The sequence below is a fragment of the Eschrichtius robustus genome, chromosome 1 (genome assembly GCF_028021215.1).
Source record: "Eschrichtius robustus isolate mEscRob2 chromosome 1, mEscRob2.pri, whole genome shotgun sequence".
Lineage (NCBI taxonomy): Eukaryota > Metazoa > Chordata > Mammalia > Artiodactyla > Eschrichtiidae > Eschrichtius > Eschrichtius robustus.
In genome coordinates, this window is record NC_090824.1 from 31648029 (window position 1) to 31661435 (window position 13407).

The window sequence follows — 13407 nt, forward strand, 5'->3', positions numbered from 1 at the left end:
TAAGGAATGAGTTCTCCTGGCCCAGAGTGTTCAAGAAAACCTCACAATTCAAGTTTTCAAATGCATCCCCTCAGATGTCCTCATCCAAATCTTAGGATAACAATTCTCTTCTAATAGGACCTTTGATTTTTACATAGGGAAACATACCAGACATCTAAGCCCAGTGATCTTTATAATTCTGCACATTTATGACAAATCTTGGGTATTATTTTCAGTACAGTCTGTAGGATGAGATTCTCTGTAAACATTGTTGTAGAGGTCTTGGGACAGTCACACCACACCCAAGTTTTTTAACCTGAACCTGTAATTTTCTTTCTTCATGGCTTCTTCACTAGTTAACTAACCTCATAATTCTTGCATTTCTAATTCAATACTAGGACTAATGTATAATCCAGGGCACTACTTCTGTCTGTACCTCATCCCAGCACACCACAAGTGAGAGTCTTAGTTTACAATGTTGCAGCACACCAGTTTCTACTGGATGGACTATGTGTTCTAGTTGCAATCTAAGTAACTGATCCAATTCTAAAATCTCACATCTTATAGATCCTTCTTTTAAGGAACACTTCTGGTACCAACTATTAGAAATGGACCCTGAGACAAGAATTTGAGTATGAGCAGTTTATTTGGGATAAAACTCCAAGATTTGAGTGCATGGTAAAGGAGTGGGAAACTGAGACAGGAAAGGGATAAAAGCAAATCAAGCATACATTAATGGGTGAGTGACCACATGAGCAACTAGGACACAATTCTACTGTGGACTCTCTGAGAGACACTGTCAGATACCTCAGAATTGTCCCATGAGGACTGGGGAAATTGTGAGATTTATTCGCAAAACATTTCTCATTGGTTAAGAGTTGCTTCCAGATGTATTAACTCCGTTTTGCTCCTAGCCTGCTCCATGGATGGGCCAAATACACTCCTGTAAAGTAGGAAGCCACTAGTCTGTATAGGAATCACCATACTACAGAAGATACATGTGCATTTAATCCTTGCCTCAGCATCTATTTTCTAGAGAATCTGGGTACAGTATATGATGGTCCACTCTACATCCCCCTGTTCCACCTAAGTTCACTGGCAGCTGCAGGAGACAATTTCCATTCTCTGACAGTTTCCTATTTCAAATGCTGTATCTCATTTCTTTTCCTGACAGCTTTCTCCTACCCCATGGAGGAATATTCCAAGGTGTGTTTCACATGACTTAGAGAGTCCACAGGGAATGGCTCCAGTAGCCCACAGTGGAAACTTGCTCATAGTATACTTTTTTTTGTGCTTCCCAAATAAACTAACTCCACATAAACCCTGGTCTCAGCACATGATTTTTGGGGAACCCAAATTTAGAGAGTAGGTAAGACTCTATGTTTGTTATAAGGAGGTTAATTTTATCCCCTAATCTTGATATAATTGACATACTCAGCCCTAATTAACTCAGCCAACATAAAATAACAATGCAGCTTTTCCTCAAATTAGAAATATTGCAAAAGTTGCAGCTTCTTGTAAAAATTTGCAAGGAAAATAATATGACTCTAACAAATTAACTTTAAAATATAATACAGAATCTTAATTTACCAGTAAAGCAGTGAACAATGACTTATTCAATAAAGTGTATTGGGCTAACTGGCTAGCCATTTGAAAAAACATGTGGTTGGATTTCTATTTAATTTCTTATAGCAAAATAAATTCCAAATTTAAGCATGAAAACTGAGGTCAACATAATCCCAGAAAATAAAAAGGGTTATCTCAAGCGAAAATATAAAACCCAGTAAATATAAAAGAACATTAGATTGACACATTTGACTGTAACAAAATTAAAAATTTTTTATACAAAAAACAATTTCAAAAGAGAATGAGTAAATTGGAGCAGCTGCCTTTTGTCTCCATATGAACATGTATACATAAAACACGTGAGTCATTCTCTGACTTACATTCTAAAACTAAACAATCAGTTTGTCTTGGTTCTTGCTTCCCAGTTTCTATGGTCCCAATAGATGTCCTTTTCTTCTCTCTGTCTCTGGGTGATACATTGTTACCATCTATTCCTAGAGTGCATCAAAAGGATGACCACAAAGTGACAGGAGCACACAAGTAGAACACATAACATTTCAAAAGGAAATACTTTTCCAAAGATGTGATGTTTAACCTCTGTTGAGAGAAAAATGGGAGTTTTCCAAGGCAAGGGGGTTGGGAAGGGTGGTAAACAGAATTTTGGGAATGGGAATTGATATACAGATGCGCAGAGGCATGACACAGCCCAGTATATTTAAAACAGAAAATAGCTAGAGGATGCAAAGTGTGCAAAGCATAATGGAAAATGATATAAAAAAGGTTATTTCAGTTGACAAAGAGTGGCATTTAGAAGTTATCTGGACCATATACAGAAGGTACCTGATTTAGAAATGTGTTTTCAAGAGACAAGACTTCCAGAAATACTGAGAATAGACTGAGGAGATGATAAATTGGGGACAAAAAGACGGCGATGGACAAGTACAAAGGGAGCATTATCAATACACATTTTAGATATTCAAAGTTCAATTTTGAACAAGAGCTACAGTAGCTTTAAAAAGAAGACAAAAGTATCAATATTATGTTTACATTTCCTAATTAACTTCATGCAATTAGTAATCCATTCAAGCATTTCTTGTGTACTAGGCATATTCTAGGTATTGGGACTCAACAGTCAGCAAAAACAGTTAAAACAACCCTGCCCTCAGGGAGATTATATTCTGGTATTCAAAGAAAATACTCCCAAGAGGATACCCAAACTGCCAAATTAAGGCAAAGAGTTAGAGCAGACAAGCTTGGCTGGGAAGCTGAGGGAACAGGGTCAGGAGTTTTTGTTAAACAAACAATTTGTTTATACTTTAACAAGAAATCATTCCTTTCTCTCTTTTGGTTATCAAATAACCCCAAGAGGTTGTGTGGGAAAGCATTATTATTATGCTTCTTTTCAGATTTTGTAGCACAGTGTTAGAAAATGTAAGTGATTTTTCCAACTTTATTACATCTCTTTTCATAGCAGTAGGTATTGTCACTACAGGGAATCCTGTCCTGCATATATACATCTTCTGGGCACTGATGAGATGTCCCATCACACCACTAAGGAAGGTCACATTCATTGACCTGATGTCTACAGAGTTCCCCTGATGGCATGAACTGCATTGCAGTCTTTGCTTGTTCTATGCATTTCACTGGGAAAATATCTCCATGATTCCAAATCTTAGTCCCAATCAAAATCACATAAGTACCCAAATGCTGATAAATGAATCCACTATGTTGACAACAACAAATACATCCTCTGCACACTTTGGGAATGAAAAGAGGCAAGACTCACCCCTGGGGCCTCAGATGTCTGTGCCCTGCCTTTTCTATGAGTCATATTTGTGCTCAAGAAACACAAAGAGGACTAACTTAGGGGGAAATGAGCTTTATTTGCTGCTTACAACAATGAACAGTAGATAGGAAAATGTTAGGAATTACCTTTGTTTGATGGCAATATTTCTGATACTGACAGAAGGCAAGGTCTCTGCATTTTTCTGTAAACTGTCAGAAATGTGCTCAGTTTCATGCATGTAGGAATATTTCTACTGCCAATAGACTAAAACTTAATCATGTATAGGCTATTAAATTTTAGGCATGTTCTTAATTGAAAGAGTGAGTCTTAGTCTTCTTGGATCCAAAATGTTTTCGAAGGTATATAAATACAGCAGGTAAAAGTAAGAGCAAAACAGATGAACTAAGAGTCACAACTAGTGGCAAGAAAACTCTTCTGGCAGCTGCTGGGCCACTGTCAACACTACCTCCATTGCCTCTGTGTAGGCAATAGGGCGGGGACCACCCATAGCCGCAGTGGCAGTGATGTTTGTTATTGCAGATCCCCTTCATGTTGCAGGTCTCAGGGAAACAGACGTGTGACAGGAGAGACAGATTGACACACTTCTTGTGTATGCAGATATTCCCTGGACCACACATGGTACCATCTTTCACTTCACCAACATCAGGTGTATTCATCCCTAAGTGATAGTCGATACTCCAGCAGGTGACACCATTGATGTGAGTGTACTGCAAAGTTGAGTGATCTCTCAGGTGGGGAATGTCTCCCACATTCTCACACTGAACTCTCCCACAAAAGCTATCTGAAGTATGACATTTTAGGTATGTTGTGCCATTTATACCACAGTGGCCAAAACGGTTTCCCTGGGAGTTGATTTCTTTATAGCAACTCTGAGATGCACTCTTTGCACCTTCACCAAAAATCTCCCTGCACTGTTCATCATGCTTATTACATCTCTTTTGATAGCAGTAGGCACCATCACTACAGGGAATCCCGTCCTGCACATATACATCTTCTGGGCACTGATGAGATGTCCCATTGCACCACTCTGGAAGGTCACATTCATTGACCTGATGTCTACAGAGTTCCCCTGATGGCATGAACTTGCAGTCCTTGCAACAAAGCCCAAAAGCACAAGCAGCCCCAGGCCTCAGAGTGCAGTTCAACAGACAACAGGGATCTTGTTCACACTGCTTTATAGATCCACAGTCACACTTCTCTTCTCCTTCAATCACACCATTCCCACAGCGCTTCAGCATAAAGACTGCCCCTGGAATTGGAGGACTGTGCAGACATGATCCCTGGTTTAAAATGGCCTTTGTAAAATCTGCATAACTACAGTTCGTGAATCTCTCTGCTGGCACTCTGATAGCATTCATGATACAAGCACTTTGCCCACACAAACAGAATTCTTCATCATGTTGCATACCCAGAGTATGACCTAACTCATGAGCTACGGTGAGGGCAAAAACAGACCAGGGGTCTCCTTTGAAATTATTAACTCCACAGTCAAGAGGAGGACGACATATTCCTGCCACATAGGCTATACCGAGGACACTTATAAATGAATTTTTAATGAAAATATGTGCAGCATCATACTGTAGCTGGGAAAGACTGATTTGTTTCCACTGAGAGAAATTCTCCAGAACCTGTTCTATGCTTATCATTGGGAAAACATTTTCATGATTCCAAATCTCAATCCCAGTCAAAATCACATAAGTACCCAACTGCTGATAAATGGAATCCACTATGTTGACAACAACAAATACATTCTCCTGCACCTTTGAGAAATTACTTTGAGAATAAATGAAGAAATTGTGATCTACCACCACAACCAGCTCCAGAAACCATAAATGGGTCCACCAGTTATAAGTAGAATTTTGTTTCAGAGTTGATTTCTCAGCCTCTTCAAATTCCAACTGTTGGTGTGCTGCTTTATTTGTTAAGCCACATCTCATAGGTGAGAATTCTGCCTCATTAGTGTTTATCTTATAAACCAGGTGTTCAAATGTAGTAGAGTGCCTGATGGGCTGGATTTCATAAGTAAGGTCATTTATCTGCAGCATTCCTTGAAAGCCCCCAGCACAAGTACTGAGGGAAACCAGGGACTCGGGGACCCCCTCCACATAACCATGAAAATAGCAGTCATTAGGAACAAAAGGATGATCCTGGCGAAGGGCGTGCTCTTCTGTGTAGGTGAACACTGGGAGGGGTCTGGAGACCAAAATCTTCTTAACCCTCATGTGGACAACATGTCTTCGGCCCCCAAACTGCAGGCTGTAGGAGAGCCAGCCTGGAGCATTTGCACCTCTGCCCCTGTTGGTAACCTTCAAGGGGATCACCACATCTGGGGAGCTGAGGCTTTGTGAGTGCCTAGCCTGGGAGAGGCCAGAAGGGAACAGAGACACCTCAAGCCAGAGCAGTACAACAACTCTCATGGACACCCTGGCCTCACCAATCACCATTATGGAGCAGCCATTATGGAGCCATCTGTTCAGAGAAAAACAATGTGAGGCACTGCTGATCTGGCTTCTCCCTCTGAGCTGACCTTTAAGGATCTGTGTCCTGCCAGAGTTACACCATCAGAGCTGCAGTGCTGAAAGTGAAAATAAAAAGAAGGGTGGGGATGGTGGTGGGATTGGGTAAGAAAAGTAGGAGAGAAAGAATTTGAATGAGGAAATACTGATTAATGAATCAAGAAAAAGCTTTGGATTTGCTTTCAGTAAATGGGGGGTGTGAAGTTAGAGGGGGCATAGATAAGACAATATTGGCCATATTGATAGTTGATAGTTGTTGGAGTTGGATGATAGGTACTCGGGTTTTCATTATACAATTATCTCAATACAAATAGGTGGTATAAAAATCTCCACAATAAAAAGTTAAAGCAAAACTAAAGAAACTTCAGAGTACAGTGACTCTATATCTTAATTTGTCCAAGACTATGTTGGTTTATGCCTGTTGTCCTTGCATAACTATTGACACCTTCCCCTGTCAAAACTGGAGAGGTCAGAAACAATTACAACAATTCTTATGTCAATTTGCATCAGTCTTATGATTTACTTTAGATTTTCTTTATCTCAAGTTATCTACTTGTCTCCTTGCTATATTCTCGTTCATTCATAACTCTATGGGACTGCAAGGTCATTGAATGCAGGATTTATGATTTTAACTCATTTTAGTATCCCCTATAAGACCTAGTATACTTCTCTCTACAGTGAAAAATGGAAAAGGGAGGAGAGGTGGTGAAGTACTTGGGTTGTAGATGAATGCCACTTAAAATGTATTCATATTTGAATATAATTTTTATAAGAGAAAAAAATCATAAAAACTGACATCTTCTAAAGGAATTAGGAGGACAAGGTTGTTCTCTCCAGGTACCTATAGGAGAATACCAAAGACAGGAGGAAATGACTTATGAAGGGATAATGAGAATTCATGAAATTTAAAGGCTTGGGAAAAGGAACTCTGTCTTCTTGGGGCAAAGACATCAGAGTGCCTGGTATTTTAGGATTGCAAGGGAAAATTCCCAATATCTGCTCAAATATATTTACCAACAGTTTTTGAAAGTGAAGAATTTCTGTACCTGGCATACAGTCTGACTGGCAACGTTCATTAATTTGTTTCCTAATTCATTAAGCAATTATTTATATGTCTGGAGCATACAAAGTATAGGATATTGTTCTAGATACTAGGGAAATAAAAATATAGAGCATTAAACAAATTATCAACTGAGTGAAGAAAGATGTGGCAGGAGCAAGAATAAGCTTTAGAGGGATCTATAACATTGTATTCAATATTTATATATTATATGCCCTCTTCTTTGGCCGAGGAGAGTGTGCATAGACAACATCATAGTCTCAGCTAAGTGACGAAAAAAGGCTAAAAAGCAATGAGCCTATGGAAAAACAGACAAATAATCAGATTATTATAATAGGATCTGAACCAGATTAATCTGAGGCTAATAAAGGTAATGATTCAGGGATCCTTATTGTATAGACCTCCATAAACACCTGGGAGGTGCTTAGTAATGCAGTTTATGAGAGTCATCAATATAAAAGTGTTCAAAATTAGTTACTACACAAGAAAATTTGAAATGCCCTGAAATATTACAGCTCATATGTTAAAGACTTGATGTTTCCTGAAATTCAATAATTTATGTAATTTTTTATTGTATTACCAATAACAAGATGTAAAGCTGAATTTTTTCTAAACTGTCAATAATAAAGAATAAATTTTGATCGAATATGCTAGGGATAGGCAATTAACTTTCTGTTCTCTCCAGAGAAAATATAACAAAATAATACTTATAAGGGAGGCAATTAAAGAGAAAGCAATTATAAAACCAGGAAAACATAGAAGTGTGTCAGGAAGTTAATATAAGTATTGGGTTTTTAAATTTTTGTGATGTTTACAGTATTTTCAAACTTTTAAAATTTATTGTTTGTTGTGATTTCTTCTTCATGCTAAATAAATGTTCATTTTTGTACTTATTGTAATTTTCTATTCTTTTTCTTAAAGTGGCCTCTCCTCTTGTAGATGCTTCAGGCTCAAAAATTTGATTTCATACATGACGGTGATAAATGTACTGACAAAGGTAAGTTCAGTTTCTTATGAGTAAACATAGGAAGAGCAACTAAGCCAAGCTAATCTGAGAAGCCTTGCATGGGAGATATGAAAATGAAGATGCCTGACCCAGTACCAGTCATCTCCTGGACTCTAAATCCATTTCTAGTCAATACTTCTTTTACCCTGATTCAAATTCCTCTATATCATTCCTCCATACAACTTCCCCTTTATTTCTGCAGTCTTCACTTGATGAAATAGAGATAGAGAGAGAGAGCCAAAATCAATCCTCAACCTCTTCACAAAGCTCCCTACACATACTTACCTTATTAAACTTGAGCTTCCACAGAATTTACTGCTTGCCCTAAAGCTCACTCTAGAGAAACCCAAATCACAGAAGTCATATGTGCTTTATGGTTCACAGGCTGGGTTCCTGTTTTCCTCATAGCACAAAGTCAAATCCAAACCATTTATCCAGCTGCGTTCAACTACAGTAAGTTTTAACCTTCCTTTCTCATTCTTCCATCAACCACTCCCTATAATTCTTGCAAAAATTTCAAGGACTTTGACACCTGATAGAATTATTCTCTGTCAAAAACCCTGCCTTCATCATAACTAATGGTAGCAAGTATATAGACAACCCATCTGAAAACCAGGAGGGTTTTTCAATGAAGTTTTTTTTTATTTTTGTATTTGTTTTGTAAGTCAAGTTTTTTTTTTTATAAATTGAAGTATAGTTGATTTACAATATTGTGTTAATTTCAGGTGTACAGCAAAGTGATTCAGATAGATAGATAGATAATTTCAGATTATTTTCCATTGTAGGTTATTAGTGGATCTTGAATATAATTCCCTGTACTATACAGTAAATCATTGTTGCTTATCTATTTTATGTAGAGTAGTTTGTATCTATTAATTCCATACTCCTAATTTATCCCTCCCCATTCCCATTCCCCTTTGGTAAACATAAGTTTGTGTTCCTTCTGTGAGTCTGTTTCTGTTTTGTATATAGATTCATTTGTATTATTTTTTGGATTCCACTCATAAATGATATCATATAATATTTGACTTTCTCTGTCTGTTTTACTTCACTAAATATAATATTCTCTAAGTCTATCCATGTTGCCTCAAATGGCAGTATTTCATTCTTTTTATATTTGAGTAATATTCATATATATATATATATATCATCCTCTTAAGCCGACTGTCTGTTGATGGGCCCTTGTGTTGTTACCATGTCTTGCATATTGTAAATACTGCTGCTACGAACATTGGGGTGCATGTATATTTTCGAATTGATGTTCGCGTCTTTTCTGGATATATACTTAGGAGTGGGATTGCAGGATCACGTGGTAGTTCTATTTTTAGTTTTTAAAGGAACCTCCATACTCTTTTACGTAGTGGCTACACCTAGTTACATTCCCACCAACGGTGTAGGAGTGTTCCATTTTCTTCACACCTTCTCCAGCATTTGTTATTTGCAGCCATTCTGACAGGTGTGAGGTGATATCTCATTGTGGTTTTGATTTACATTTCTCTAATAATTAGCTATGTTGAGCATCTTTTCATGTGCCTGTTGGCCATCCATATGTCTTCTTTGGAAAAATGCCTATTTAGGTCTTCTGCCCATTTTTTGATTGGGTTGTATGAAATGTTTATATATTTTGGATATTAACCCCTTTCTGGTTACATCATTTGCAAATATTTCCTCCCACTCAGTTGGTTGTCTTCTCATTTTGTTGATGGTTTCCTCTGCTGTGCAAAAGCTTTTAAGTTCAATTAGGTCTCATTTGTTTACTTTCACTTTTGTTTCCTTGCCTGATGAGAGAGATCAAAAAAAATATTGCTATGACTTATGTCAAAGAGTGTTCTGCCTGTTTTCTTCTACAGGTTTTATGGTTTCAGGTCTTATATTTAGATCTTTTTTTAAAATAGAAGTATAATTGATTTACATTATTATATTTGTTTCAATATTTGTGCAGGTGTACAGCATAGTGATTCAGTATTTTGCAGATTATACTCCCTTATAGGTTATTACAAGGTAATTGCTATAATTTCCTGTGCTATACAATCTACCCTTGTTTCTTATCTATTTCATACATAGTAGTTTGTATCTGTTAATACCCGTAATTTGTTCTTCCCTCTTCCTCTCCCCTTTGTTAACCACTAGTTTTTTTCTATATCTGTGAGTCTGTTTCTGTTTGGCATATACATTCATTTGTACAATTTTTTAGATTCCACATATAGGTAATATCATACAGTATGTCTTTCTCTGTCTTATTTTGTTAAGCAGAATATTCTCTAGATCCCTGTCACAATTTCATTAACACAATTTCATTTCAATGTCACAATTTCATTCTTTTTCATGGCTGAGTAATATTTCATTCTATGTATATACCATATCTTCTTTATCCATTAGTCTGTGTTTGGGCACTTGGGTGGCTATTTTAAATAGTGCTGTTATGAACATTGGATTGCATGTATCTTTTTGAGTTATTGTTTTCATTCATTCTGAATATATACCCAGGAGTGGGATTGCTGGATGATATCGTAGTTCTATTTTCAGTTTCTTAAGGAACCTCCATACTGTTTTCCATAGTGGCTGAACCAATTTAGATTCCCACCAACAGTGTAGGAGGGTTCCATCTTCTCTGCACCCTTTCCAGAATTTTTTATCTGTGGTCTTTTTGATGATAGCTATTTTGAGAGGTATGAGGTGATAGCTCATTCTTGTTTTGATTTGTATTTCCCTGATGATTAGCAATGTTGAGCAACTTTTCATGTGCCTGTTAGCCATCTGTATGTCTTCTTTGGAAGAATGTCTATTCAGATCTTCTGCCCATTTGTTTGTTTTCTTGATAATGAGTTGTATGAACTGTTTATATATTTTGGATATTAACCCCTTATCAATCACAGCATTTGCAAATATTTTCACCCATTCAGGTTTTTTAAATGGTTTTATGTTTATGGTTTCCTTTGCTGTGCAAAAGCTGTTAAGTTTAATTAGGTCCCATTTGTTTCTTGTTGCTTTTTTTTTTTTGCCTTAGGAGATGAATCCAAAAATATATTGCTACGATTTATGTCGAAGAGTGTTCTGCCAATGTTCTCTTCTAGGAGTTTTATGGTTTCAGGTCTTACATTTAGATCTTCAAACTATTTTGAGTTTGTTTTTATATATATGGTGTGAGTAAATGTTCTAATCTCATTCTTTTACATGTAGCTGTCCAATTTTCCTAGCACCACTTGTTGAAGAGACTGTCTTTTCTCCATTCTATATTCTTGCCTCCTTTGTCATAGATAAATTGACAATAGGTTTGTGAATTTATTTGGGGGATCTCTATTCTGTTCCACTGATCTCTATGTCTGTTTTTGTGCCAGTACCATGATGTTTTGATTAATGTAGCTTTGTAGTATAGTCTGAAGTCAGGGAGCCTGATTCCTCCAGATCCATTTTTCTTTCTCAGGATTGATTTGGCTATTCTGGGTCTTTTGGGTTTCCATACAAATTTAAAATTTTTTGTTCTAGTTCTGTGAAAAATGTTATGGGTATTTGGATAGGGATTACATTAAATCTGTAGATTGCTTTGGGTAGTATGACCATTTTAACCATATCAGTTTGTCCAATCTAAGAGCAAAGGATGTTTTTCCATCTCTTTGAATTATCTTCACTTTTCTTTATCATTGTTTTCTAGTTTCCAGAGTATAGATCTTTCACCTCCTTGGCGAACTTTATTCCTAAGTTTTTTATTCTTTTTTTGATGGGATATAAAATGAGATGGTTTTTTACTTTCTCTCTCTGATATTTCATTGCTAGTTCATAGAAACAACAGATTTCTGTATATTAACATTGTATCCTGCCACCTTGCTGAATTCATTTATTAGTTCCAAGAGTTTTTTGGTGGAAACTTTCAAGTTTTCTGTATAATGTATCATGTCATCTGGAAATAGTGACAGTTTTAGCTCTTCCCCTCCAATTTGGTTATCTTCTGTTTGTTTGCTGTGGCTAGGACTTCCAGTACTGTGTTAAGTGGCAAGAGTGGGCATCCTTGTCTTGTCCCTGAATCTAGTGGGAAGGCTTTCAGCTTTCCATCATTGAGTATGATGTTGGCTGTGGGTTTGCTGTAAATGGCCTTTATTATGTTGAGATATATTCCCAATATACCAACTTTGGTGGGAATTTTGATCATGAATGGATGTTGAATTTTGTCAAATGGTTTTTCAGAATCTATTGAGATGATCGTGTGATTTTTTAATCCCTCCTTTTGTTAATGTCATGTGTCACATTGATTTGAGAATGTTAAATCATCTTGTGACCCTGGAACAAAACCAACTTGATCATGGTATATGATCCTTTTTATATATTGTTGGATTTGGTTTACTAATATATTTTTTTTTTAATTTTTTAAAGTTTTTTTTTTTTCCTGCAGTTGCATTATTTATTTATTTATTTATTTATTTATTTATGTTTGGCTGTGTTGGGTCTTCGTTTCTGTGCGAGGGCTTTCTCTAGTTGTGGCAAGTGGGGGGCCACTCTTCATCGCGGTGTGCGGGCCTCTCACTGTCGCGGCCTCTCTTGTTGCGGAGCACAGGCTCCAGATGCGCAGGCTCAGTAGTTGTGGCTCACGGGCCTAGTTGCTCTGCGGCATGTGGGATCTTCCCAGACCAGGGCTCGAACCCGCGTCCCCTGCATTGGCAGGCAGACTCTCAACCACTGCGCCAGCAGGGAAGCCCGGTTTACTAATATTTTGTTGAGGATTTTTGCATCTATATACATCAATGAAATTAGCATGTTATTTTTATTTTTTGTAGTGTTTGTTTTTGGAATCAGGGTAATGGCAGTCTTGTAGATTGAATTTGGGAGTCTTTCCTCCTCTTCAACTTTTGGGAATAGTTTGAGAAGGATAGGTATTAGCTCTTCTTTATTTGTTTGCTAGAATTCCTCTGTGTGGATATGGTCCTGGACTTTTGTTTGCTGGACATATTTAATTACAAAGTCAGCTTCACTTCTAAGTATTGGTCTGTTCAAATTATCTGTTTCTTCTTGATTCAGTATGTCTCTAGAAATTTGTCCATATCTTCTAGGTTGTTCAACTTGTTGGCATATAACTGTTCATAGAACTCAGTTATGTTTTTTTGTATCTCTGTGGTATTGGTTGTTATATTTCTTTTTTCGTTTCTTATTTTGTTTATTTGGGTCTCTCTTTTTTTTCTTAATGAGCCTGGCAAAGGGCTTATCAATTTCCTTTTCTTTTCAAAAAGCCAGTTCTTGGTTTTATTGATCTTTTCCATTGTTTTTTGTTTGTTTGTTTGTTTGTTTGTTTGTTTTGGTCTCTATTTCATTTATTTCCTCTCTGATCTTTATTATTTCCTTCCTTGTGCTGACTTTGGCCTTCGTTTTTTCTTCTTTTCTAATTCCTTTAGATGGTAGATTAGGTTGCTTATTTGAGATTTTTCTTGTTTCTTGTGGTAACCTGGTATCACTATAAACTTGCCTTTTCAAAATGCTTTTGCTG

The 13407-nt window shown here is 36.9% G+C and overlaps 1 protein-coding gene across 1 annotated transcript; it reads right to left on the reverse strand.

Moving 5' to 3' along the window:
- Positions 1-3639: 3639 nt before the first annotated feature.
- Positions 3640-5870, reverse strand: LOC137775865 (disintegrin and metalloproteinase domain-containing protein 21-like). The gene has a single exon (XM_068562318.1). The coding sequence runs from the start codon at positions 5794-5796 to the stop codon at positions 3640-3642; it is 2157 nt and encodes a 718-aa protein (XP_068418419.1). The 5' UTR covers positions 5797-5870.
- Between the last annotated feature and the right edge of the window lie 7537 nt (positions 5871-13407).

Excerpts from the sequence above, each read along its gene's own strand:
- LOC137775865 (XM_068562318.1), bottom strand. The coding sequence starts at position 5,796 with ATGGTGATTGGTGAGGCCAGGGTGTCCATGAGAGTTGTTGTACTGCTC.